The sequence below is a fragment of the Thamnophis sirtalis genome, unplaced genomic scaffold, assembly GCF_051295495.1.
Source record: "Thamnophis sirtalis isolate CommonGarterSnake01/CBP01778 unplaced genomic scaffold, rThaSir2_p1.2 scaffold_6, whole genome shotgun sequence".
Classification (NCBI taxonomy): domain Eukaryota; kingdom Metazoa; phylum Chordata; class Lepidosauria; order Squamata; family Natricidae; genus Thamnophis; species Thamnophis sirtalis.
The window spans coordinates 95052450-95078314 of NW_028261386.1; the positions used below are offsets into that span (position 1 = coordinate 95052450).

Consider the following 25865-nt stretch of genomic DNA (forward strand, 5'->3'; position numbering starts at 1 on the left):
AGTAGGTGATAGTTTAGCATTCTCCATTATTTCAGGCCATAGTTTTGGGTCTTCTGCTTGTAACATATTGGCTTAAATTCAAATCCATTATGCAATTCTCCATGTTCAGGCTAGATGTAGACTTTTGTTTTTTGAACAGCAGCAACTGAGGCAAATGACAATTTTCTCTGGTAACAGATGCAGATTTAGATACAGAAGAGAGGGCAAAACAAAAAATCCAGAAATTTGTCTGAGATTACCTTTGTTGATTCTACAAATGATACCAAATATGACTTTGGTACTGCACTCTTTACATCCATTTCCATCATGAGCCAAAAACATCATTCTTAAACTTGCAGTCTCTAATGATTCTGAACACTGAAACTTATTTATTCAGCTACAACTGTACCTTTAACTATGAAAAACAAAAACAAAAACAAAACATCCTTATGTAGAAACAAAGAAGAAATGACTAGAAAGCACTCAAATATGCTGAACAATGGTAAGTGGCATAGTAGCTGTAAATTAAGACATTATCATTTCTTAATCCACCATACAATTACCACCTAATGCAATCACTAACCAAATAACATTATGTCAGGGCCATATTTTCATGAACAAGCCACTTAACATTAAACATTTGGCATTGTGGTGATGAAATAAAGTAATATTAGCAAACACAAATCAATCTTAATCAGAGAGAAATATTCAATAAAAACAAGATTGTGCTGAAAAGGAATGAAAGGGAGGGTTTTAAATGTTTATTTTATAAAATAAATACTGTCAAATATATTAACCATAGTCATCTGACCATCAAAATCTTGTTTCTGAAGTGCCACGCTTTAAATTGTTACTCAAAAATTCATCATGCTCAAAACTCAAATTATTGTGAGATCTGGAAATCATCAACAGTTTTTCCTTATTAGTAAAGTCCTTCTTCGCTGTAGCTGGTGGTACGAGAAGTCTGTCCATAGGATCTTCCTTGTTTTCTAGTTTCATATAACCTTTGCTGTTACTCCGGTCCAGTCGTGGCCAGCTTGGATGTTTTCTTTGTTCAACTTGGACAGTGAGAGTAGAAGGACCTCTGTCCAAGTCTAGGGACTTTGAATGTGCAGACAAGAGATGCAAAGAGGTGTTGGACCCAAACTGTTTTCTGGCTGCACCAGGTGATAAGAGCTGTCCGGTGCTGGCTCCGAGAGTCATTGAAGATTTGAACTGACTGAAGGAAGAGTCTCCATATAAATTGCTGCGTGGTAACAAAGCACTGGCAGATTTGTAGCTATCGCTGGTATTCATTAATGGCAGAGCTAAAGAATCCATGGACAAATTTCTAGGTCTGTCTCTACTCCTTGATGAATCCTCAGTGATGTTGTCAATACTTGGCTCATCAATAACACAGTTATTCAGTTTGATTACGGGTAATGTGAAAGCATTAATGGAAGATGACACAATCGATTTTGTTTCACACTTCAGAGAGCTGCTGCTTCTTTCATCCCTGGCTTTCCCAGAGTGAGGGTAAAGGCCAAAGACTGAACCAGAGTGTTCCATCAGCAAAGGTGACATAAGATTTGGGATTGATTTCTTGGTCTCATTTCCAGCAAATTCATCCTCTTCATCATTGCTAACCATGTGGAAGTTGCTTGCAAAGCCTGAGAAAGGAGCAATTGTATTTGCAGCCAGCCGTGATGCACAAGAGCTTCCACCATGCTTGATTTCATTCTCTCCTGCTAAGCCGGTGTAGGCACCGTTCAGCTGCTTTTGCTCGCTGATTCTCAAAGCATGGATGTCAATTACAGTGGAATAGATGTCCCTCATGTGTATAATTTTTGTCTCCTTGTCCCGGTTTTCATGGAGCATGGCATTTGCACAAATAAAAATAAATATTCCAATCCCCATAGTGAAAGGCCCCAGCATCTTCATTTTGTCGGAATGTAAATGCTGCTCAAGGAAGCGCATAATAAACCCATCTCCTTTTCCTATTAACCGAGTCTCATTTAGTGACAAGCTGTCTTCAGGCTCTAGGAATGAGTCTTTTGGGGGCCAGTAACCAAGAATAGCCATAGCAATTCCCAGGAAAGAAATCAGCACTCCCAGGACAAGGAAGAATCCTGATGGGGAATATAGCCGGATTTTGCCTTGGACTACAACCACATCTGTCCTTGGTCGACGCTTGACTGGTTTCTGCTCCTCAGGAGCTGGTGATGTTGCACGATTGAGATGGTGTTGGGACCTGGAAGAATCTTGCCTTTTTAAGGCAGCCAGTCCTGTTATGACTCCCCCAGTAGCTATCATAATTTTCTATTTTGATCTGAAATTGAAAGCAAAAACAAAAGACTTCAAAAAGTTACAACAGGCACTAAATATGAAGCATTCAGTACTTCTAACCCTTCAAAACTGTGTAACTCTAACATGTAATTTAGCACATTCAGAACTCTTCATAATATGAAGACTGAGTGTTTCACATAATGTATGCTGAATATATCACGGAACTGCCCTATGTAATTATAAAAAAATATTTTAGTTGTAAATCAATACAGGTAGCCCTCAACTTACCACCACAATTGAGCCCAAAATTTATGTTGTTAAGTGAGAAATGTGTTAAGTGAGTTTTGCCTCATTTTACAACTTTTCTTGCCATATTTGTTAAGTGATTCACTGCAATTGTTGCAGGGTTGCACAGTTGTTAAGTGAATCTGGTTTTCCCATTGACTTTGCTGGCCAGAAGGTCACAAAAAGAGATCACATGACTCTGGGACACCGCAACCATCATAAATGTGAGCCACTTGTCAAGCATCCAAATGTAAATCATGTGACCATGGACATAAGTGTGAAAAATAGTCATAGGTCACCTTTTCAGACTCATTGTAACTTTGAACAGTCGCTAAGTGAACTGTTATAAGTCGAGGACTACCTGTACACCAGTGTTTCTCAACTTTGGCGACTTTAAGTTCTGTGGACCTCAACTCCCAGAATCCCCCAGCGGCTGGGGGATTCTGGGAGTTGAAGTCCACAGGACTTAAAGTCACCAAGGTTGAGAAACACTGCTGTACATGGACTTCCAGCAGAGCAAAGAAGCAACAAGAATGTCCTTAATAAATTAAATGCCAGGTCAATAGTAAAATTTCTTATCTAACAAAATCAGTAACAAAGAAGAATATGGACTTTAGATGCCAGTCTGGAAAAGAGTTGTAATACTATTTCTTGGTTATTTCATAAGATCCAAGTCATTAAAATACTCAAGTCATTAACTGCAGGATCATATAGTGCAGGCATTGCTTCCTACAGGTTCCTGATTTACCTAGCCAATAGTTGAAACTGTGACTTCATCAATGCCTGAGATAGAAAAAGTGGCATCTAGGTTCAAGATTGCCTTTGAGGCATCCCAATAATTTTTTTAGAACAAAATCATTTTTTAACCTTTCAGTTTGTATTTTACAATACCCTTTGCATGGTGGATTTCATGAATCTAGGCATTGTGCTATTTAAAGGTAGGAAATAAGTTTTTATGAGCATTGGAAAACCACTAGGAAGTCTCTATTTCATACGAGATGAGACTGCATAGGTATAATAACAAGATCAATGAATGTTCTTTTCTCTTCAGGGATTATTTGCACAAACAATTTAAGCCTATCCTTCTCGCCCAGCAAGGAACAGAAACTTAAGAATTGATCTAGGACTGCCAAGTCAGTTCAGTAAACAATGGTTAATTAATCCAATTAAGAATGAGAACCAAGAAGCAGAAGCTGCTTTAAAGAAAAAAGCAACAAGATATCTCTAATTAAAGGGCTACTTGGAAATTTCAGAAATTCATGTTGGATAACTTGATGTTGCATGAGGTTTAAGAGCAATACTGACCAAGACTGAAGGAAGCAAAAAACAGAATATGAATATGAAGAATATGAAGTTATCTGGGTTCTTTGTAAAAAAAATTCATTGTGATAAAATGAGTAGTGAGAAACTAACCATTTTAAATTACACCAAACCCAAACTTTATCCTTTTAAAAAGCAAGGAAGATTTAGCCACTGAAGCTATAAGCATGTTAGATGGCACGGGACTGATATAATAGACTGAAATGAAAGCATGCTTCAATGATTTATACTGAAGGGAGTGAAAAATGAAAATCGGAACAACCCAATTTGCAAGGGAATGTAAAAGTAGAAAAAAGACAGTGAGCAATTGGCATGTTTGGGAGAAGATTTCTATGCTGAAACAACTTTTCCAAAACTTGAAACTCTTATCTCTTTGCACAGACATTTATTATATGAAGTACAAAGAGCAGCAGATCTATGAATTCATAAGGTGGGCTGGGTTCTATGAAGTGAATAGCAGGTTGCGGCTGAAAGGACTTTTAAGAAAATGCTAAGGCTGCCTGGAGCAAGCAGTGCAGTTGCTTAGCAACAAGAGAACACCAACACAGAGACTACAGGCCTTTTGGTAGGCCTGGTGGTACAGCAGGTTGCTATGACAGCAGTAGCACAAGAAGAGGTAGGTATACTACTGTCGGCCAGCCTCACAGCAGGGGCACAGAATCAGAACGTGGCATATCCACTACAGATTTACTGAGACTAAAAACAGATCTAAGGGTCACACAAATAATCCTAGCACTCCATGGATTCAGGCTAATTCACACTTTAGGTGTGTCACTATACATCAGGACTCTTTGAAAAGGCAAAAACTTTCATGACAGACCACACACTTTACATGGAGAAGACTTGGCAGCTCCAGATGAGAGTGGAAAATCCTGTCTCAAATCAGAGGGAGATGCCACCAGCCAGTGTTTATAGCACTGGGTTAGACGGATCAGTAACCTGACACACTCTCCCTAAGCTGTGAAGACACATGCTGTGTCCTTTCTTTGGCCAAGCCGTTCCCACATCTAATCTGCAGAACCCTTGATGGCCAATAGATGGGAGCAAAGAGTTAAGATTTTTCTATGTCTTTGCTGCCATTTCATGGTCATCTGGATTACTTCACCTTCATGCCAAAACATGGACCCAAAAACATTAGTGTGCATCTCCGACTGAATTATTCTATGACAAAACCTCATGCTAATCAAGTATTGAATTACTGGATGAAATATGTCTAATTGTTATTCAAAGTAGATTATGAATTTGCTCTGTCTTCAACCAGCCCGCAAGGAATAACACCATGTATATATACCAAAGACACAGGAAGCCTTGGCATAGGTTAAATTTATATGGTTTCAGTTCAGTGATTACAATATAGGGAAAATCTAAAGACTCAGACCATAATTCTGCAAATGCAACCTATAAGTAGGCCTTGATCCCAAAGTATCCAGACCAAGGGATGCAAGGGATGCATAGATTAAATCCTATAGAAATGTTTAGCCTAAAAAAGACAAGGCTAAAGGGAGATGTGATATCAGTTTTTTAATACATGACGAGGTGTCACAGGAGAAATAGTATGGATTTGTTTTACAAAGCAACTGATAGATGGAAGCTCTACAGTAAGAGATTCAAATTTGAAATAAGAAGGAATTTCCTGTCCATGGAAGCTGCTAAGCAATGGAACAACTTGCCTCCTAAAGTCATAGATGCTCCATCTAGGGAAGGAAAGACTGGATAGCCATTTGTCCAGGATTGTATGAGGATCCTGCATTGGGTAGTGTGGTCAGTGAAATGCAACAAAAAAAAGAAGAAAGAATGCTATGATGCCATAATCTACTGTTCTTTGTATTATGTAGTGATATGAAGGAAGGAAAGAAGGAAGAAAGGAAAGAGATGGTGAAATTTAACTGGAGGATAGTAATTTGAGGAAAGCTATTACAATGATAAAAGATGTGGTGGCTTGGTTGCTCGGTGGCTAAAATGCTGAGCTTGTCGATCAGAAAGGTCAGCAGTTCAGCGGTTCGAATCCCTTGCGCCATGTAACAGGGTGAACTCCCGTTACTTGTCCCAGCTTCTGCCAACCTAACAGTTTGAAAGCATGTAAAAATGCAAGTAAAAAAATAGGGACCACCTTGTTGAGAAGATAACAGCATTCCATGCGCCTTTGGCTGGCCACATGACCACAGAGATATCTTCAGACAGCACTGGTTCTTTGATTTTGAAACAGAGATGAGCACCTACCCCTAGAGTTGGGAACAACTAGCACATATGTGCGATGGGAACCTTTACCTTTTATTACAATGCTAGTCTTATTTCACATCTATGCTAAGACTGGGGGAGGATCATACTTGGTTTATTGGAGACCAACTTTTATAGGCCAGCCTTGACACTCCGCATGAGGGCATCCATCTCTTTTCAGTCCAATGAGATCACATTATTTCAACTCCAATTTATCGATGCCCAACAAAGAATTTCTTATTCCCATAGCTGAATAAGATGAAAAGGAAACGATGGCTTGGTTGCCAAAATTCATTAGCAGAAAGATGTTCCTGAAAAGAAACAACTTTCTCATCATCAACCTCCCTCTTTCTTGTATCTAACTGAACTGAATGAATCTCAGGATAAACAAATCTCAAGGAAACTATTTTCTCTGTAGGAAAACACATTTGCATTGAAAAACTGTGTAATATTATTTTACCCTCTCTTTTCTCTGCATCACACAATCAGGAGAAGTTGTGGCTCTATATTTCCCTTATGCCCAGCCAGCACAGTCAACTGCCCAGAATTATTCTAATATATTTTGTCCCATGTATATAAATATTAGCTATTTCTCTTCATTTTCTTTTGTTTTGATAATTTTAATTTTAGAGTGAAACAGGGAGACGATGAGTTGTATTCACTCTTTGAGCACAAACCACCGTGTGAATTCGGGCCAATTGCTCATTGAAGGGTCTAGTCCAGGCAGTTGCCTAGAGTAACACTGACTTGAAGGTGCTCACAAAGAGTAAAAACTGCAAATATACTATAATAATCCTTCAACAATACTTTAAGAACAGGTTGAGAAAGCAAGAAATGTTTGACTATGTGTATGCTCAGTACAAGTATTGTCATAATAAGGAACTTTAATATGAATGCCTGTCCTGAAAAAAATAATCATTCCTTGCTAGCTAAAGTATTGGATAACTAAAAGGCTTGGGCACCTGTAATTGGTTGACAGATGATACAAATGAGCAACCTTGAGCTGAACATTCTGCTTAGAAGCACTTCCCATGGTTGCTGCTGATGATAGCCAATTGCTGGTGACACTCTACTGTTACGGCTGATAGAAAATATATTCAAGGAGATCAAACCATATAAGCTTGACTTGTGACACCTTCTCTTTTTCAATGGAGGTATGTACAATATTACCCTTTTGAAATCACACAAGCCATTGTTGTTCTTTTTCTACCTCCTAACTCCTGCCATCCTCATTCTTGATGTACTTACCCCCACACAGGAACTATTAAAAGACTGTCCTTTCAAACATCATTTCTCTTCAGAACCATCTGTGGTGGCAATCGCATCTTGTTGCCTATAGACTATCGCTCATCACTATCCAGCAGTTATCTGTAAATGGAACACACACAAAAAACAAAAGGACAACCATTTGTATGAAGCACAAGCTCTCCCATCTCCCGTGGATTGCCCTAAGCTCCTTAAATCATGACACTTCTTTCTATTTTGAGATAAATCTTTTCCCCCTCAATCCTGATTTCCACATTCCAATCTAATAAATATGCTTTTACCGCGATAAAAATCACAATAAATTAAAAAGGGAAGTGGGGGTAGGAATTAGTACACAAAGGCTGAGAACACTTTTTCATCCATCATGCCTTTATAAACTATCCATTAAATCCATTAAAATTGAAATAAACTAGTTAGAGGAATCAGAACACCACATTTATCTTCCTTAAATAAGATTAGCAGAAGAATATTCCTTAAGACCCACCTGCCTTTTAATTTGCTTAGAGCATAATTACATTTTTCTTATTCTAAGAAGCATTTCAAGTTTCAAGAGGTACAGCATTCACAGCAAATCAGATGAGGAGAAGCAAAGAGGCAAAGAGAATAACACAATACAGTAGCTTAAAGGCAACTATAATTGTTCTCTTCCCAAGCAGGAACACCAGTGCCAAAAGATATGCAGAGTGTACAATACCAAGCTTTTTAGGAATATGGATGTGAATATTATTACAGCAGTATAAATGAAATTAAAGGTCAAATGTATTTCTAATCATAAATTTTCTATTTGGCTGCTCTTTAACCCTTCCCATCTCAATATTTTTCCCCTTTCCTTTCTCCTTCTACGTAACAGATTTGCTAAGACTGATGACAATTGAAACCAGAGGATTTTCTTTTGAAACTGATGAATAAACAGCTGGAAGAAAAGTCATGGAACTTCGTTATATATATATATGATAATTGCAGTGAGATTATTAAATCTCACTGCTCAAAAGTGGAAAGGTCCAGTACTGCCCAAAATGGAGGAATGGATGATGCAGATGATGGGACGTGCAGAGATGGCTAAATTGACTTCTTTGATTAAAGAAAAAGGGAGACATAAATAATAGAAAAAGATAGAGCTTTTTTGTAACCACAGAGGAAGAATTTTTTTTGTAATCATACTTACATTTGCTACAAAGGAAATCAGAAAGCTTTTCTACTTCTTTTTATCTTGTCTTTTTTGCACCTTTTCTTCCTTTCTCTTTTATTTCTTATTTTGCATTAGTTTTGGTTATTTTTTTAATCTTCTTTTAAAAACTTCTAATAAAATGTATAAAAATAAATAACACATTTACAAAGGCAAATAAATCATTTGCCTTTGATAGATAGGCATACCCTTAGAGCAATGAAAATACTTTTAGGTGGTAGGTTTATGTCAGATCTAGACCAAGGAAACTATGTGTTATGTGTGATTATCAAAATCAAATGATACCGTGTACCTTAGCAATCATTATCTATTCCTCTTCTAGTTCTATTATTATTCACTAAATCCCATTGAATGAGCAGTCTGCATAATTAAAACTCATCATTTTCACTGTTCAGTGCTTCACCTGTCTTTTAGTATCTTCCTTCAACCTTAATTGTTAATCCCATAGATCTATCGTCTACTGTATAATAAACTTGCCATTACTGGCTCAACATTTGAATGGAGGAAACATATGGTACTTAATGTTAATACCCTACTTCATGAATCCTGTACGCTAGATAGAGATAGAGATTTCAGCCTTCCCAATGTAATATCTTACAGATGCTTTGGACAATCATTTCATTCTGAATGTGAGGACTGCCAAATTATGGATTTATAATGTGACACACTTGTAAATTGGAAAAAATTGTGTATGGTTCCAACTATTAGAAAATACCAATGTTCAGGGAGGCAAAAAGGTAGAATGGAAAAATGTAGAAATGTAAACTGAAACCTACAAGAGTGCCATAATTACATATGAATTACATATTTATATTCCTTTTTTTAAGAATTGAGCATGTCACATACAATTCCTATTTTTGTTTTTATTATTCTCAGATTAATTTTACCATGAAAGCTGTACCATGTACCATGAAAGCTGATAATTTTTTAAGGTTTGAAGCAAAGCATTGACTTTGCTTATTGGAAGGTTGCAAAAGAGGACCATAATACGAGCCCAGGACACCGCAACTCTAATAAATACATGCCAATTGCCAAGTATCCCAATTTTGATCACATAACCATGGGGATACTGCAAGGGCCATTAAGCATGAAAAATGGCTAGGTCACTTTTTTCAGTGCCGTTGTAACTTTCAACGGTCACTAAATGAACTCTTGTAAGACTGCCTATACTTTTCCAAGGGTCTCCTTTGCTATCCGAGATGTGAAGCATGCAAAACGTATAGTGTAAGCTTTAATATAGGCTTAAAACACTCTCCAGAAAAAGCTAAGAAAAAACCAGCAATCCTGCTCCCCCGTTACTCATGTGGCCCTTAAGTCTTCCAAGATGTATTACAAGTAGCCATTGAAAGGTTTTACTTTTAAGTTTGAAAGCTACAGTTTGACAGTTTCATTTTCAACAGATCAAGAAGGCTCAAATGATTACAGCATCAAGGAAAATCCAGGAGAAAATTTCACTTCAATAAATCCTTCCATAAGGATCCTGCTTTATTCCATAAGCAGAAGTTATTTCAACTTTGAGGCCTGCAAATGAATGCCAAACCAGATATCAGGGAATGCATACTCACTTAAACTATCTGGAGATTGGCAAGAGTGGCAAGGGAACAGGGAATGCTACTTCCCAGGCTACAAAGAAGCCCTTGAAGAGCTACAGATGACTTTTGTGATTCAAATGATCTATTTCTAATCTAAATTCTTTTGAGTTGTGCTGGGAACCTCTTTTGGCTAGGGTGACCAGACGTCCCGCATTTGGCGGGACAGCCACACCTTTTCATAAATTTTCCCGCGTCCCGCACAGTTCTTAAAAAAACACGCTTTTTTTGGCGCTCGCAGCTCCCTCACTCCGCCGCCCATCAGCTGCTAGCTCGCTGGGCTGGCTCATCATTCCGTTCTATCCTACAAATTTAAGCCAGCCCAGCCTGGCCTGGACTCCAGCCAATCAGTGAGCTGGCTGGGATGGAAAATTTCCAGCACGCCGCGTGCTGAAAATTTTCCATCCCAACCAGTTCACTGATTGGCAGGACTCCACTTAGCTGAGCACGCCTGCGCGAGTCTCCATTTCATTTCATCTTTTGGGGTTGCAGCTGCGCTTACTCACTGGTGAGTAATCATGTTATGGATTGCTACCGGTGGGAATCGGGAGGCGCTGGGGGGAGGAGACAGCCCTCCTCTCCTCCTTCTCCCCCTTTGCGGAGTTCATTTCACCTCCTCGCATCACAGCCAGCCCCTGTGCTGCGCCGCTACGGGCGGCAGATGCTCCGTGACCGAGTGGAAGTTCTCTGCGCGAGTGAAACAGCTGCCGCCACTCGCACAAACAACTTCCACTCGGTCACGGACTCACGGAGCTTCTGCCGGCGTGGCGGCGCCTGTGCTGCGCGGTTCCCAGCAACCACACTGCGAGTCCGCGAGGCATGGTCGTGTCCCGCCGCCCTCCCCTGCGGCTCTCCTGCCACGGCATCCGTTTCAGTCACGCAGAGAACTTCCACTCGCTTCCGGGGCTGCCGCCGCCCAGCAAAAGCCCCGGGACCGAGTGGAAGTTCTCTGCGCGAGGTGAAACGGCACGCCGCTGCCTCGTTCTCCTGCCGCGGCATCCGTTTCAGTCACGCAGAGAACTTCCACTCGCTTCCGGGGCTGCCGCCGCCCGGCAGAAGCCCCGGGACCGAGTGGAAGTTCTCTGCGCGAGGTGAAATGGCACGCCGCCGCCTCGCTCTCCTGCCGCGGTGTCCATTTCAGTCGTGCAGAGAACTTCCACTCGCTTCCGGGGCTGCCACCATCTGGCAGAAGCCCCGGGACCGAGTGGAAGTTCTCTGCGCGAGGTGAAATGGCATGCCGCCACCTCGCTCTCCTGCCGTGGCGTCCATTTCAGTCGCGCAGAGAACTTCCACTCGCTTCTGGGGCTGCCGCCGCAGCGCCCTGACAGCCACCCCAGCCGGCGGCTACCGGGCCTCGCTGGAGTCAATTGCAAAACCGCGTTCAGTGCTTTGAGGACCTGAGGCATCTTGGTAAATGCAGTTCCCTATTGGAAAGAATGGAGTAGCTGCGAATTTGTAACAACAACAGAAGATAATAACTTGGTGCTTCGCAGGTTACGAAAATCTTGTTTGATTTGCACACTGTTTTTTTAAAGTTAGATAAAGAAATTATGCTGTGAAAGTGACTAGAAAGCCCCCCTCCCCTTCCTGTGTGCGAGAAAGGGAAGGAGAGGAAGGAGGGAGGGAGGGGGGAAGGAAAAGAAGAAGGGAGGGGGGAGAAGATGGAAGGAGAAAAGATGGATGAAAGGAGAAATAATGGAAGGAGAAGGAGGAAGATGGAAGAAGAAAGGAAGAAAAAGAAGAAGGGAGGGAGAAAAGAGGGAAGGAGGTAGGAAGAAAAGGGGAAGAGAGGGAAAGAGCAGAAAGACAAAGAGGATGAAGTCGATAGGCAAGAGGAAGGAGGAAGGAAGGAAAAAAGAAAAAGGGAGGGAGAGAGGAAAGAAGAAAAGATGGAAGTAGAAAGGAAAGAAGGGATGGAGGGAAGGAGGAAAGGGGAAGTCAGGGAAAGAGCAGAAAGACAGAGAAGGTGAAGGTAGATAGGCAGAAGGAAGGAAGAAGGAAGAAATAGGAAAGGAGGGAAGGAGGAAGGAACAGAAGCGAAATGGAAAGAGCAGAAAGACAGAGAAGGTAGATAGGCAAAAGAAATGAAGCTGAAAGAATGGAAGGAGGAAGGAAGAGAAAAGGAGGAAGGGAGTGAGTGAGGAAAGAAGAGAGGATGGAAGGAGAAAGGAAGGAAGAGAGGGAAAGAGCAGAAGACAGATAAGGTGAAGGTAGATAAGCAAGAGGAATGAAGGAAGAAGTGAGGAGTCTCGAGGAGGGGGAAAACATTTAGTGACCAAAGTTACAATGGCATTGAAAAAAGTGACTGATGACCATTTTTCATACTTAGCGACCGTTGTGACCATTTCTCACACTTAGTGACCGTTGCAGCATCCTCATGGTCACGTGATCAAAATTTTGTTTGGCAACAGATTCGTATTTATGCTGGTTTCAGTGTCCTGGGGTGACCTTTTGACAAAAAATAAAATTTTTAATCAAGCCCCCCCCCCCCCCCGGTCAATGGTGTCCCTCTTTACCAATCTGAAAATCTGGTCACCTTACTTTTGGCAGATGATGAGGCCTAGACAATGAACTAAAATTAATTTAATTTCATGTATTAAATATCATAAAAATAAATAAAATTAACCTAATTACTTTCTAGGCAGGCTTCTCTGTGTGCGTACGCACATATATAATTTATTTATTTATATCCTGCCTCATTATTTATACAAATAACTCAAGGCAGCAAACATATCCAATATACCTTCCTTCTCCTATTTTTTCCTACATCATTATCATCATCATCATCAACAACAACATCAACAACAACCTTGTGATATGGCTTGAGTTGAGAGAGAATGACTGGCTCAAGGTCACGCAGCTGATTTTTATGGCCAAGGTAGGACTAGAACTCATGGCCTCCCACTTTCTAGCCTCCCTTAACCACAAGACTAAACAATTTTTCCTCTTTCCTATTATATACAACAAATTAAAAGCTAATATTCAAAAAGAACCATCCCCTCTAAGGTATCTAGGAGAGTTTCCAAACTTTTTTGATATTTTATGAAATCCTGGGGCTTCATAATCTGTTTATAATCTGTTCTTTAAATTCACCACTTAAACTTCCCCTCAGAGAAGAGTATGAGGCTTACAGAATCCACCCTTTTATGTCTATAAACTTCAAGGCATGCAACCAGAAATAAATCAGCAGATTTGAAATCATGGTTTAAAATGGATCTAAGTATAATAATGTTAAAAATTAAGGCTGCATGCAAGTTGAAATGAGTAGGATTTTCTTCAAGTAAAAATTTCATAGCACAGAACTGCACAACTAATTTTATTTGTAAGTAAGTCCTGTTGTGCACTTATCTCGGTTGGTTTTCACAAACCACTAGGAAAAGGCTCAAGCCAAATTTATTTCTGTTCAGGGAGGAAACATTGAAACAACATTGTGAAATACCAATTGTCTCTTACTCTGTACACTATCAGGTCACAGATTCATTTTCAAATGTCCAAAACTGTAATATGCATCAAATAAACAATTCCTCCCCATCAAAAAAAATCTATATTTCTTCAAAAAACAATAAGATGTTCTGTTGTTTTTTCATTTTCAAAGCAATTTTCCGAGGCAGTATTTTCAATAACGTAAGTTATGTTTACAGTGGTGATTTTGACTGATTTCAAAGTTGCAAATTGATATTGGCAAGCAATGCTCATAAGAAAAATGTTATAGCCAAATTAGGCATGCTTTTGCTGATACTATAGATGTTAAATTATACTGCCTGTGCTGTCTGAATAGGCAAGTCCTGTTTCTGGAAATGTAACCAGGCAGGAGAAAAGCTTTCCTGTTGGCTGCTTTGAATAGATTCCTCTACTGCCTTTTGCTCTTGAAGAGTTCTAAGTGAGAAGCACTGAAGCAGGCATGCACTTTCGCATCTCTTTAATCTTCCTTCCCTGCAAATAAGTGAAACTCTTCTCAAAAGGCAGAAAAATAGATCCTTTCAGCTCTTAAACCTTCTTTCTCCATCAAGAGTTCCAAAGTAAAGCATATTGAACTGGATATTGAAAGGATTATACATAAACCCTGCACTCCCCATCTATGCGTTAAATTATATCCAATTTTTTTACTTAAAACATCCTCATAGAACCTATTGTCCTAGTAACTCCAGTATTTTAGTATTATTCAGTATTATACTGTATTTTCCAAAGAAAAATAAATATACTAGAAATAAAAGAGTGGAAAATTTTATCAAGAAATGCAGAGATAGAATGCAACTTTCTGTTCTATTATTACTTTAAGGTTGCAGGGTTGATTTAATCGAAGCCAACTGAGACATTAGAACAGTGTTTCTCGACCTTGGCAACTTTTAAGATGTGTGGACTTCAACTCCCAGAATTTTGGGAACAATGCTGGCTCTGGAATTTTGGGAGATGAAATCCATACTTCTTAAGATTTGAAAAATATTGCATTATAAGGAACTCATTCCTCCACTTCTACAACTGCATAAATTGAATGGTTCTGTAGCAATATTTGAATGTGGGAGGACTTTAAAAGTTGCACACTGTGAAATTAGCAGCTTCAGAAGTGTTATCAGTTCAGAAGCTTGTAGTAAGAATAATCTGAAAATGTAAACTTATGCTATTTTATGTAAGGACAAGATAGCCTGAGGAAAAGCAAGTACTTTGAAAAAGATTTTGCTCTGTGACTAACTGCCTTGATGATGACACTGTTAAGTCTTGAAACATGTAGTTGCATTATCACTGGGCAGCTATTTGCCTACCGCAAGTCTGAGATAGTACCCATTTTTAGAAGCTTTTGAACAGCCTTTTCCAAACTCCTGCTCTGAATAAATTACTTGACATGTGTGGTCTAGGTAGATCTTTTTTATAGATACATACTACACTATTCTTGTCTTTTTTGGCACACGATATGAGCAGAACTATTATAAATATCTCTCTGCATCTTCCACCCACAAGTTCTCTAATATGTAACAAGTATATCTAATGTACAAAGAAGAGTTGCCTCAAACTGCAAGAAGAGCTGCATATAACTTCAATAAATAAATAATAAAAAAGGGGTAAAATTAAGCTTCATTTTACTATTCAATGGAAAGAATCTAGACTAGAGCATGGCCAGAAGGTGACAGAAAGGTAGCTGTTTTCTTGTTTCTTCGCTGCAATCTAGTGGTTGTCTAGATTTTGGGAGCTTAAAACTAGTAAAACATAATTATATAAACCAGGGGTGGACTTCAAAAATTTCAACAATGGGTTTGCTGCCCCGTTGCTGGGTAGGCGTGGCATGACGGATGTAGCCTAGTCAGCCTCCTGCACTATGGCAGGGATGTATGTGTTTTTCGCCCTGCCCAGGCTCCAAAGGCTTTCCTCGAGCCTCTGGGAGGGTGGAAACTGCTTCCCCCGGGTTCTGGAGACCAGAAACAGGCCCATTTATTGACTTCTGGAAACTCCCCTACCTCACCCTGAGCCTCCACGCAGGCCCTGCGCTTACCTGGCTTGATGAACAGGCATCGTAGAGACTCCTGGGAGGGGCAGGGTGGGTGAGGCAGGGTGGGCATGGCCAGCCAGGGGTAGCATTTGGGGGTTCTCCAAACTGGGCAGAATCCTAGCTAGAGGATTGCCCAAACCTGTGTAAACTCCCAGCACCCCACCCCTGATATAAACAGAAACAACAGCTGAAATAATATGGCAGATCTTTTAATAAGCCTTGTAACCACAGGCCCTTGCTGGAGTATTATGGAACATTTAATGCTTTAAAACTGTCAGCCGACTGATGCATTTTCTACCAGGCAAAGGTTAATGTTTGCCATGTATAAATCAGATCTATTTGTGTTATTAATTTTGATGATCTCTACATTTTCAAGAAAAGTTGTCAGCAGGGCAGAAGGGATGGTGAAACTCTACTGTAACATGGCAGCATAGCATGTACCCCAATCAACCTTCTGAATATTTAGTCATCTCTTTATGCAAGGATGAATTTAAATTGAGCGCATCTGCAAATAGTTTGGCATGAAATACACTGCCTTGGTAAAGGCCATATCTTCTGTCTGAACATCTGCTCTGGTGGGGAGAAGAATAGCACACCAAATATGGAGCCAAATATTTTCTTACGAAACATGTGCCACAATAAAGATTTTAATAACAGATAAAACAAATTCATATGTGCAGCTGCACTGCTTTTCTGCAACAGTTGTCAAATAACAATTTTCATCTTGTTTACAGAGATGGCAATACCAGTTTGTGCCTAGAACCCCTCTTGTTTGTTCCCTTTTGGAGTAAGCAATGATATGCAAAGCACAGAGAATAAGCCAGGCAAATTAAATACATGAGATAAGAAAGAGAAAGAGAGAGAGAAATATGCTTTACATCAACACCATTTATTATGTCCCTCCATACTTCTCTGTCTTTGCAAAGCATCCTTATTTCCACCATATCCGGGCTACTTCATGAATTGTCATTTGTCCTTTTAAACTTCTCACGTATCTCTTTTGGGAATCTCATCAACTCATTGAATTGCAACCTTTTTTGCTCTTCCTATTCTTGGCTGATTCATTCTGCCTTTACACAGTGCCACTTTCCATTTAGCAGCCAACTTGTTTAGCAACTGTTCACAAATGCAATGGCAATTTAAAAAATCATATGCAAGCACTTAGCATTCAAATTTCTGCACTTAACAATGGCAACAACCAACAATCCGTCCGTCTGTCTGTCTCTGTCTCTCTTGCATGTGTTTGCTTAATAATCATTTCATTTAACAACCATTTTGGAATGGATTGTGGTTACTAAATGAGGGGATGCATTTGTTTTGCAACTCAATACTCATTCATTCCCTCTCTGTATGACCAAGCCAGTTGAAGATGCTTCTTTTACACTGGTTATTACTTTTCTGTTTAATTCACATGCATTTCACAGCCTTTAAAAAAAAAAAAAACACCAAACCCTTCTCTTTTGGTCTTACACTTCTTTAACGTCCGGAGATTCTCAGTCATCCAGGTCATGGTTGTCCCAAAGGTGCTTTTCCAAGAGGCAAAAGGAGCCGAGGTGGCGCAGTGGTTAAATGCAGCACTGCAGGCTACTTCAGCTGACTGCAGTTCTGCAGTTCGGCTGTTCAAATCTCATCGGCTCAGGGTTGACTCAGCCTTCCATCCTTCCGAGGTGGGTAAAATGAGGACCTGGATTGTTGTTGGGGGCAATATGCTGACTCTGTAAACCGCTTAGAGAGGGCTGAAAGCCCTATGAAGCGGTATATAAGTCTAACTGCTATTGCTAACTTGCTTCTTGTTTTTCTTTGAAGATGTTTCGCTTCTCATCCAAGAAGCTTCCTCAGGTCAGAGCTGAAGAAGTGAAATGAGAGGTGAAATGTCTTCAAAGAAAAACCAGAAAAAAGCACCTTTGGTACATTTAAATGCCTCCTGCACACTCCATTCAATTTACTTGTATATTTCTCCTGATATACCTACAACTCACTCCCATCTAATAAGGTAGGGATAAATTTATTTATGGTTTAGTTTAGTTTAGTTTAGTTTATTTTGATTTATAGGCCGCCCTTTTCCCTGAGGGGACTCAGGGCGGCTTACAATCATTAGGGGGGGGGGTGAAATTCAAAACAAACAATATGTGCACAAAATAAATAAAGTAATAAAAACACAACTTGCATTCAACATTCAACATTCGGGTGGGGCAAATCGAAGACTTATCCCCAGGCCTGTTGGGATAGCCAGGTCTTAAGGGCTGCGCGGAAGGCCTGGACGGTGGTGAGGGTGCGTATCTCGACGGGGAGATTGTTCCACAGGGTCGGAGCTGCAACAGAAAAGGCTCTCCTCCGTGTAGTCGCCAGTCGGCATTGACTGGCAGATGGGATTCGGAGGAGGCCCAGTCTGTGCGATCTTATCGGTCGGAGGGAGGTAATCGGCAGAAGGCGGTCTCAGATCCACTACCATGAAGGGCTTTAAAGGTGGTCAACAGGACCCTGAAGCGCACCCGGAGATCAACAGGTAGCCAGTGCAGCTCGCGGAGGATGGGTGTTATGTGGGCGAACCGCGGTGCGCCCACTATCACTCGCGCGGCCGCATTCTGGACTAACTGCAGCCGCCGGATGCACTTCAAGGGCAGCCCCATGTAGAGCACATTGCAGTATTCCAGCCTAGAGATCACAAGGGCTCGAGTGACTGTTGTGAGAGCCTCCCAATTCAGGTAGGGTCGTAACTGGCGGACCAGGCGAACCTGGGCAAATGCCCCCCTGGTCACAGCCGACAGATGATGGTTGAAGGTCAGCTGTGGATCCAGGAGGACTCCTAAGTTACGAACCCTATCTGAGGGGTATAAAATTTGACCCCCCAGCCTGATAGGTGGAACATTAGCCAAATTGTTGGGAGGGAAACACAACAGCCACTCGGTCTTGTCCGGGTTGAGTACCAGTTTGTTAGCACTCATCCAGTTCTTAACGGCCTCAAGACCCTGGTTCATCACATCCACCGCTTCATTGAGTTGGCACGGAGCGGACAGATACAATTGCGTATCGTCCGCATATTGATGGTATTTTATCCCGTGCCTCCGGATGATCTCGCCCAGCGGTTTCATGTATATGTTAAATAGTAGGGGGGATAAGACCGAGCCCTGCGGCACCCCATATTTTAGGGGCCTCAGGGACGATCTCTGCCCCCCGACCAACACCGACTGCGACCTGTCCGAGAGGTAGGAGGAGAACCACTGCAAAACAGTGCCTCCCACCCCCACCTCCCGCAGTCGTCGCAGAAGGATACCGTGGTCGATGGTATCGAAAGCCGCCGAGAGGTCAAGGAGAACCAGGATGGACGCATGGCCTCCATCTCTGGCCCTCCAGAGATCATCGGTCAATGCGACCAAAGCGGTTTCTGTGCTGTAACCGGGTCTGAAGCCGGACTGGAAGGGGTCAAGGTAAGGCAAGTTTCCTCCAAGGCCCGTTGAAGCTGGAAGGCCACCACCTTCTCAACAACCTTCCCAACAAAGGGAAGGTTGGAGACAGGACAGTAGTTATTTAAAATGGCTGGATCCAAGGATGGTTTCTTCAGGAGGGGTCTCACCACCGCCGTTTTAAGTGCAGCGGGGAAGTGCCCCTCCCAAAGGGAGGCGGTTACAACCGCCTGGATCCAGCCACGTGTCACCTCCCTGCTGTTGGCAACCAGCCAGGAGGGACACGGGTCCAGAGTACAGGTGGAGGCACTCACAGCTCGAATGGCCTTGTCCACATCCCCAGAGGCAACATCCTGAAACTCAACCCAGAGATGGTTTGCCAAGTAATCCTCTTGTGTCCCGGCTGGATCTGCAGCGGTGGAGTCCAAGTCCGACCGAAACCGAGCAACTTTGTCCGCTAAGAATTGGGCATAATCCTCAGCTCTACCCTGCAAGGGTTCCCCCGTATCCCTCCCATTTAGGAGGGAACGGGTTATCCTAAACAGGGCGGCTGGGCGGGACTCAGCGGACGCAACCAAGGTGGCAATATGAGATCTTTTTGCTGCCCTAAGTGCCCTGATGTAATCCTTGGTGCAGGTTGTTAGGAGTGCTCGGTTCGACTCGGACTTATCGGACCTCCACAAGTGCTCTAGGCGTCTCCTCCGGCGCTTCTTCTCCCGGAGCTCCTCGGTGAACCAAGGAGGCCTCCGGGATCCGCTGACCCGGAGGGGCCGTAGTGGCGCAATCCGGTCGAGAGACTCCGATGCCGCCGAGTACCAGGCAGCAGCCAGAGTCTCCGCCGAACTGTGGGCGAGGGTATCAGGAATAACCCCAAGCTCCGTCTGGAACCTCAGAGGGTCCATCAGTCGCCTGGGGCGGAACCACCTGGTCGGTTCCTCCTCCCTACGGTGGGGGTTTGGCCTCCGGAAGTCGAGCCTCAGTAGGCAGTGGTCTGACCACGACAGGGGTATGGTCTCACTACCCCTCAGACCAAGATCACACATCCACTGCTCCGAGAGAAATACGAGGTCGAGCATATGACCCGCTGAGTGGGTTGGGCCCCGAATTACCTGGGTCAAGCCCATGGCTGTCATGGAAGCCATGAACTCCTCCGCCCCATCAGAGTGTTCACCGAGTGATGGCAAATTAAAGTCCCCCAGAACCATAAGCCTGGGGAACTCAATTGCCAGCTCGGCTACTGACTCGAGGAGCGAGGGGAGGGCTGCTGCAACGTAGTTGGGAGGCAGGTACGTTAGCAGCAGACCCACTTGACCCTTGAGGTCCAACTTCACTAGCAGAGTCTCACACCCGACAAGCTCCGGAGCAGGGACCCTACGAGGTACTAGAGACTCCCGGATAACAACAGCCACACCGCCACCCCTTCCCTGGGCTCTCGGCTGATGAAGCACCTGAAATCCTTCTGGGCACATCTCTACAAGGGGGACTCCTCCTTCTGTGCCCAGCCAGGTTTCAGTAATACATGCCAGGTCTGCCCTCTCATCTAAAATTAAGTCCCGGACGAGGGGAGCCTTGTGAACAACAGACCTGGCATTTAGCGACAACAGCCTGAGACCAGGGTCCTGATTACCCGTGCCATCTGGCCTCGGAGTGGGACTCATAGGGCCGGAAGGAGGGATCTTTGTGACGTAGCGAACCCTCCTTCCCCGGTAATGGCCAGCCCTAAAGTCCCCGCCATATCTGCCCCTCCCTGTTATGACCGTAATGCCCCGACCCACTCCCGTGGCCGTGGTTCCCTCAGCCACCCCTATGGCTCCCGCGTTCCCCGGCAGGCCCTCCGAATCAGTCACACTCATGTACTCACTCAGTCAGTCCCCACGTGGTAATTAAAACACAAAAATACAGCAAAATGGAATAATAAAAGTGGGATCATTCATTCTATCACTAGCAATCCCATGCACTCACCATACCAGTGAAAAATTAAAATTAAAGATTAAAAATTACGGAGCACTGCAACAGTGCGTTATCAGGCGGTGATGTAACAAATGAGGAGGGAGCTGCTCCGTTCTTCTCCCTCTTCTATGTCCCAAAGGAAAGTCCACAGCTGGAAGGCCAGAAATTAATGATATACAAGGCAGTCGCATGTGGGGGGGGGGGCAAGGCAAAAATGCCTGATGTTTGTAAGCAGAGTCTGTCCAGTCTTGTCCCTCTTAAGGTCCCAGAGGAGGTCAGCAGTCCACGTAGAAGACAGTCTCTTTCCTGAGGTTATATAAGGTCCATAGTCCAGTGGGCCAAAGTCTGAAGCTGGCCCCAGCTGCTCAAGGCAGAGGGGGAGAAAGCACCAGTTTTCTTGGTGCCAAGGCCTTGTCCCTACAGCTGCCATCATCTATTGCTCCTAATAGGCAATCGATGAGATGGTAGAAAGGCAGAAAAAGCTCCCCAATGACAGGGGGGAGCGACAAAGGAGCAATGCCTGAGGCAGCTGTGATGATAAAGGGGCCAGGGATGGGGGAGAGGAGGAGCGTTCAGGCCTCTTTTCTCTTCAGATCAAAGCGTAGAATAATAATAGAGCTACTCAAGGCTCCGTTTTCCATCCTCCATTCAATCCCCAGCCGAACAGATAGCGGCCCGGAGGATCGCAGGACCACAGGATAAGCAGGCAGCTGGCAATAGAACAACAGAGTAGGACGGGGGGGGGGGAAATGTCCGGAGGGGGGGGCTACGGCAGTGGCAAATACAACCAGCCGCCCAACCCACAGCTCCCAAATGATTTCTGGCGAGTTCTAATAACCCCCGCTGTTCAGATGACAAAGAACTGAGCCCCCCGAGCTCACCGCACCACTCCGAGTCCGTCACAGCCGGCAGAGAGAGAGGGAGCGCCGAGAAGTTACAAAGTTGCAAAACGCTGAGATCGGCAGCGTGGCGCCGCCATCTTCTCTCTCACGCCGTAGATCGCTGATCCGAGCCGCCGTGGTTCCGCTGCTCCAAGGGACGGCCACAGGCAGCTGCCGACAGAATGCTGGCCCTTACAGGATTCCTGGGACCAAGTCCTTCCAGGGGGCTTTGCTGGTATTGTTGGTGGACTCCGGAGGCTCTAGAAATCTTTAGTATTTAGCACCAGCTTCTATGGAACGAGAAGCCAGGCAGCCATCCGGGTCCCGCACATGGTCATGGCCATTTCTCTTGACAGATATTAATTCATCACAACTGATCACTAGGACATAAGAATGTCTTAAGGATAAATGAGAACAATATTTTAAAGAACCATAACCAGTGGTGGGTTCCTACCAGTTCAGCCGAACTGGTAGTGATTTGGAGGTCTGGGTCGCTGGTGACCTAGCCCTGCCAAACATGTTCCCTGGGCGGCACCATCTTGTTCAGTTCAATTTTAATTGCACTGTGCATGCGCGCAAAGCGTGCTCACAAACAAACCAGTAGTAGTGCCTGCCGGAACCCATCTCTGACCATAACATATTTATACTATTTTATATTATATATTTTAAAACAGGTAGCACCTAAAAGCCATTCAGAACAAGACAAAAATATACATGATACCCATCTCCCATCAAAACCAATCAATGAAATTGCTCAGTGACACACTTCTAAAAAGCTTTGATGATTCAATATAATGCAAAGGAGCCAGGGTTAAGATATGGGCACATATATGGGATAAACAGCATTCCTGGATTATTTGGATTTTATAACATTGGTCCATTATAGTTTGTAAAAAAAACTGAATAAATTGATAAAAACTGACAAAACAAATAAAACAAAATGGATGAATTTGAATGGTTTTACTATCATGAATAATGAAGCTCCAAGCAGTTTTTGAACATATAAATTCTTGCAGACTAGATGGAATTCAACTGAAATAAATAGTAGAAACCTACCTGTTATAAATTATTATAAAGTAATGCTCTTATCTTATCTGAAACTTATCAAAGAAAAATCCAATTTAGGACTAAGGAGAAATTTCCTGACAGTGAGAACAATTAATCAGTGGGATGACTTGACTCTAGAAGTTGTGGAAACTCCATCACTGGAGGTTTTAAAGAAAAGATTGGATAGATATTTGTCCATAATGATATATGTTTTCCTGCTTGGGCTGGAGGGTTGAACTAGAAGACTTCAAGATTTCCAAGGTCCCTTCCCATCCTGTTCTCCTGTATTCTGTAAACAAGGCTTTTATGGAAGTTTGGTAACTTCTGAAGTTCTTATAGTCCTACAAAAAAGTTTAGTTGGTTTGGTGGAGTTAAGTGTTCTAAACTGAGTACTACATCATAAATGAAAATATAATATTGTTCTTACTTATCTCTAATACTCACAACATTGTTATTTTTTTAGCACCCATTGCGCTCCCTGAGGAATCATTTTCTCCATATTCACGATTTTTTACCTTTTCTCTCTGCTTCTCAAGAATGTCAAGTCTTGCACAATCTTTCATTAAACAAGACAGTGTCTATTTTGCTGTAGCCTAGGCTCTGGACATAGGCAGACAATTTTTGCTTAGAGGAAGATGCACAGCCATAAAATATAATCATTAATCTTTCCACTGGCCTTTGTGTTCTGCACTGAATACATCCCTAAAAATAAATGCTAAGTAAACAAACTGTAAAGAAGCAGTAATTCTGGTCCCTTAAATTTCAGCAAACGTGATTTTTTTCAACATACTCTACTCTTAAGTAGAGAACATTGAGTAGCGAAAATAATAAAAGAATCAGTGTGTGAACAAGATCAAAATAAATAACTAGGTGCTCTTTCACATTACATGAACTATGGTTTCAAAAATCGCCAACAACCGGGCAGCTGTGATAGCAGGGATAGTACAGAAAGTATGCTATAGAGGCAGACCAATTTAAAATGGCAGAAGGTTGCTAATTGATAGCTGCTACCCATCCTTACATCACTATGAACATTTCATTCCTAAAGCAGCCATACAGATGCTTCTGAAACTCTTGTGAAAGTGTTCCTGTTTGCCCTCAATGCAGGCTTGTCATTAAAGGGTTGCCTGGTTACCATAGGTGAGTAGAAAATGCCCCTAGGGTACCCTGATTTAAAGCTAATTGCCCAGCTGTAAAATTAACCCTTTTTATTATAAACATTAACAACATCATAATTTAAAAATTGTCAGTTCAGTGTTGTTTGACTTTCAGCAGTTATTCGACTATGAACTATCATGCTAGTACCAGCCCTCTCTGATTATTGTTGACAACACTGATGAATAATTTACTAAGGCTGTATTACTATTATTCTTCTCTTCCTAGTATCTATCTCTTCCCACTTGGTCTATAACCATGTTGCTTGTATCTTTCAATTTATATTGTTTTATTTGTTTACTAGTACGATTTGATATCTTATTAGTAACCTTAACTATCATTAAGTATTGTATCTTTTTATTCTTGATGACTGTACAACTTACGTACTGAGAGCATTTGCACAAGACAAATTCCTTGTGTGTCCAATCACACTTGGCCAATAAAGAATTCTATTCTATTCTATTAATTTGATACCCTTTTTTCCCTTCTAGACCAATAAATTAAGGCAATAATAACCAAAGAATGCAAGTTTTTCCCCCTTTGGGAGGAACAATTGAACCCTTCTAGTTACATTTTCCTTGTCCTAAGACTTTCACAAAGAAAGTAATTAGAGTGAACACTAATAGCTATTCCCTTTGCTGCACCTGACTTAAGAGAAAATAACCTGGAAACGGTTTGGGCATGTTTTCTTAGGTTTACTGAAGCCTGAATATTGTTCTTTGTTGAATTAACTGGTGTACAGAGAATATGTTTTTTCATCTGATGAGCAGATTATGAAATCTGCCCAAGTCTAATTTAAATGAAATCTCATAGTTACATGATGAAAAGCAACACAATCATTAACTGAATCACAAAACAAAGGACTGCAAGTCTAAAGAACTGACATCTGTACTTGTATGTTTTGCAGGTTCTTTCTGAAATAAATTTTCACTCTGCCTGTGGCACATTCTGGTCTTCAGTAAACAGAAACACAAACGGAACTTTTAGTCATTTTGGAAAAATAAATTACAGTTCTTGTATTTTTCCAGAATCCTTGCCAAGTCTAAGCAAATGGCCAGACCACATTTAAGCAGGCAAAAGCTTTGAGAAAGCACAAAAAGAATGGCTCATATAATTTTCTTTCACAAAATTAAAAGGAAACGTAAAGGCTATCTAGTAGTTCAATTCCTGACTGATACAAAAAATCCACTAAGAGATATACCATACATAGGAGGGATCCTTGATTCTTCTACTTTATCCCTAAAGAATGTGCTTGCTATTATAAACTGTCCATAATCACTCGGGTGAGATAATGGTGTATAAATTAAATTTAATTAAAATAAATAAATAAAGCATCCTCTCAATCTATAACATATAACATGCAATATATAACATTTTTGTTGATACATCTTTTTCTTACATTTTTTTGAAAATGTCTACAACAGATTGCTCCAGAGCAAAGATTGTAGCTACAAGAAGACCATAACTACATTGTCAGAAGAACGATAGAAGATAATTGGAACAGAATTGGAATGAAAGCTATAGCAGTTGGCTGATGACAATCGGGGGGGGGGGGGGGGCTTTCAAATGCCAAATTCCAGAAGGACTTGAATAAGTTACAAAAGACTAAGGCTGAAACAGCACCAATGCACTCAGTTACCTGCTCAAATCACAATGCTTGTCCATCATTGGCAGAAATGTGAAGTGAATGGCTACTGTCTGAAGGTGTAAAGAGTTCATCTCAAGGATTATTTTCCTGTTTCATTTATTAAAGCATCTTTAAAGTTCCATTGAAGTCACACTATGTTTTCTCTCCTTTTAATGTAGTCATTTCTTGTTCTGCTTGAGCACTGTCTGGTT

At 41.9% G+C, this 25865-nt stretch overlaps 1 protein-coding gene across 2 annotated transcripts in view; it reads right to left on the minus strand.

Annotated features, from left to right (window-relative positions):
* Positions 1–723: 723 nt before the first annotated feature.
* TMEM200A (transmembrane protein 200A) overlaps positions 724–25865 on the minus strand; it is a 51755-nt gene continuing 26613 nt past the window's right edge. For both annotated transcript variants that reach the window (XM_014053713.2, XM_087718498.1), the window contains 2 exons: positions 7315–7434; positions 724–2287 (listed from right to left, as the gene is read on the minus strand). In XM_014053713.2, the coding sequence (XP_013909188.2) occupies positions 793–2271 (1479 nt within the window). In that variant the 5' untranslated portion in view covers positions 2272–2287; positions 7315–7434 and the 3' untranslated portion in view covers positions 724–792. The remainder of the gene's footprint in view (positions 2288–7314; positions 7435–25865) is intronic.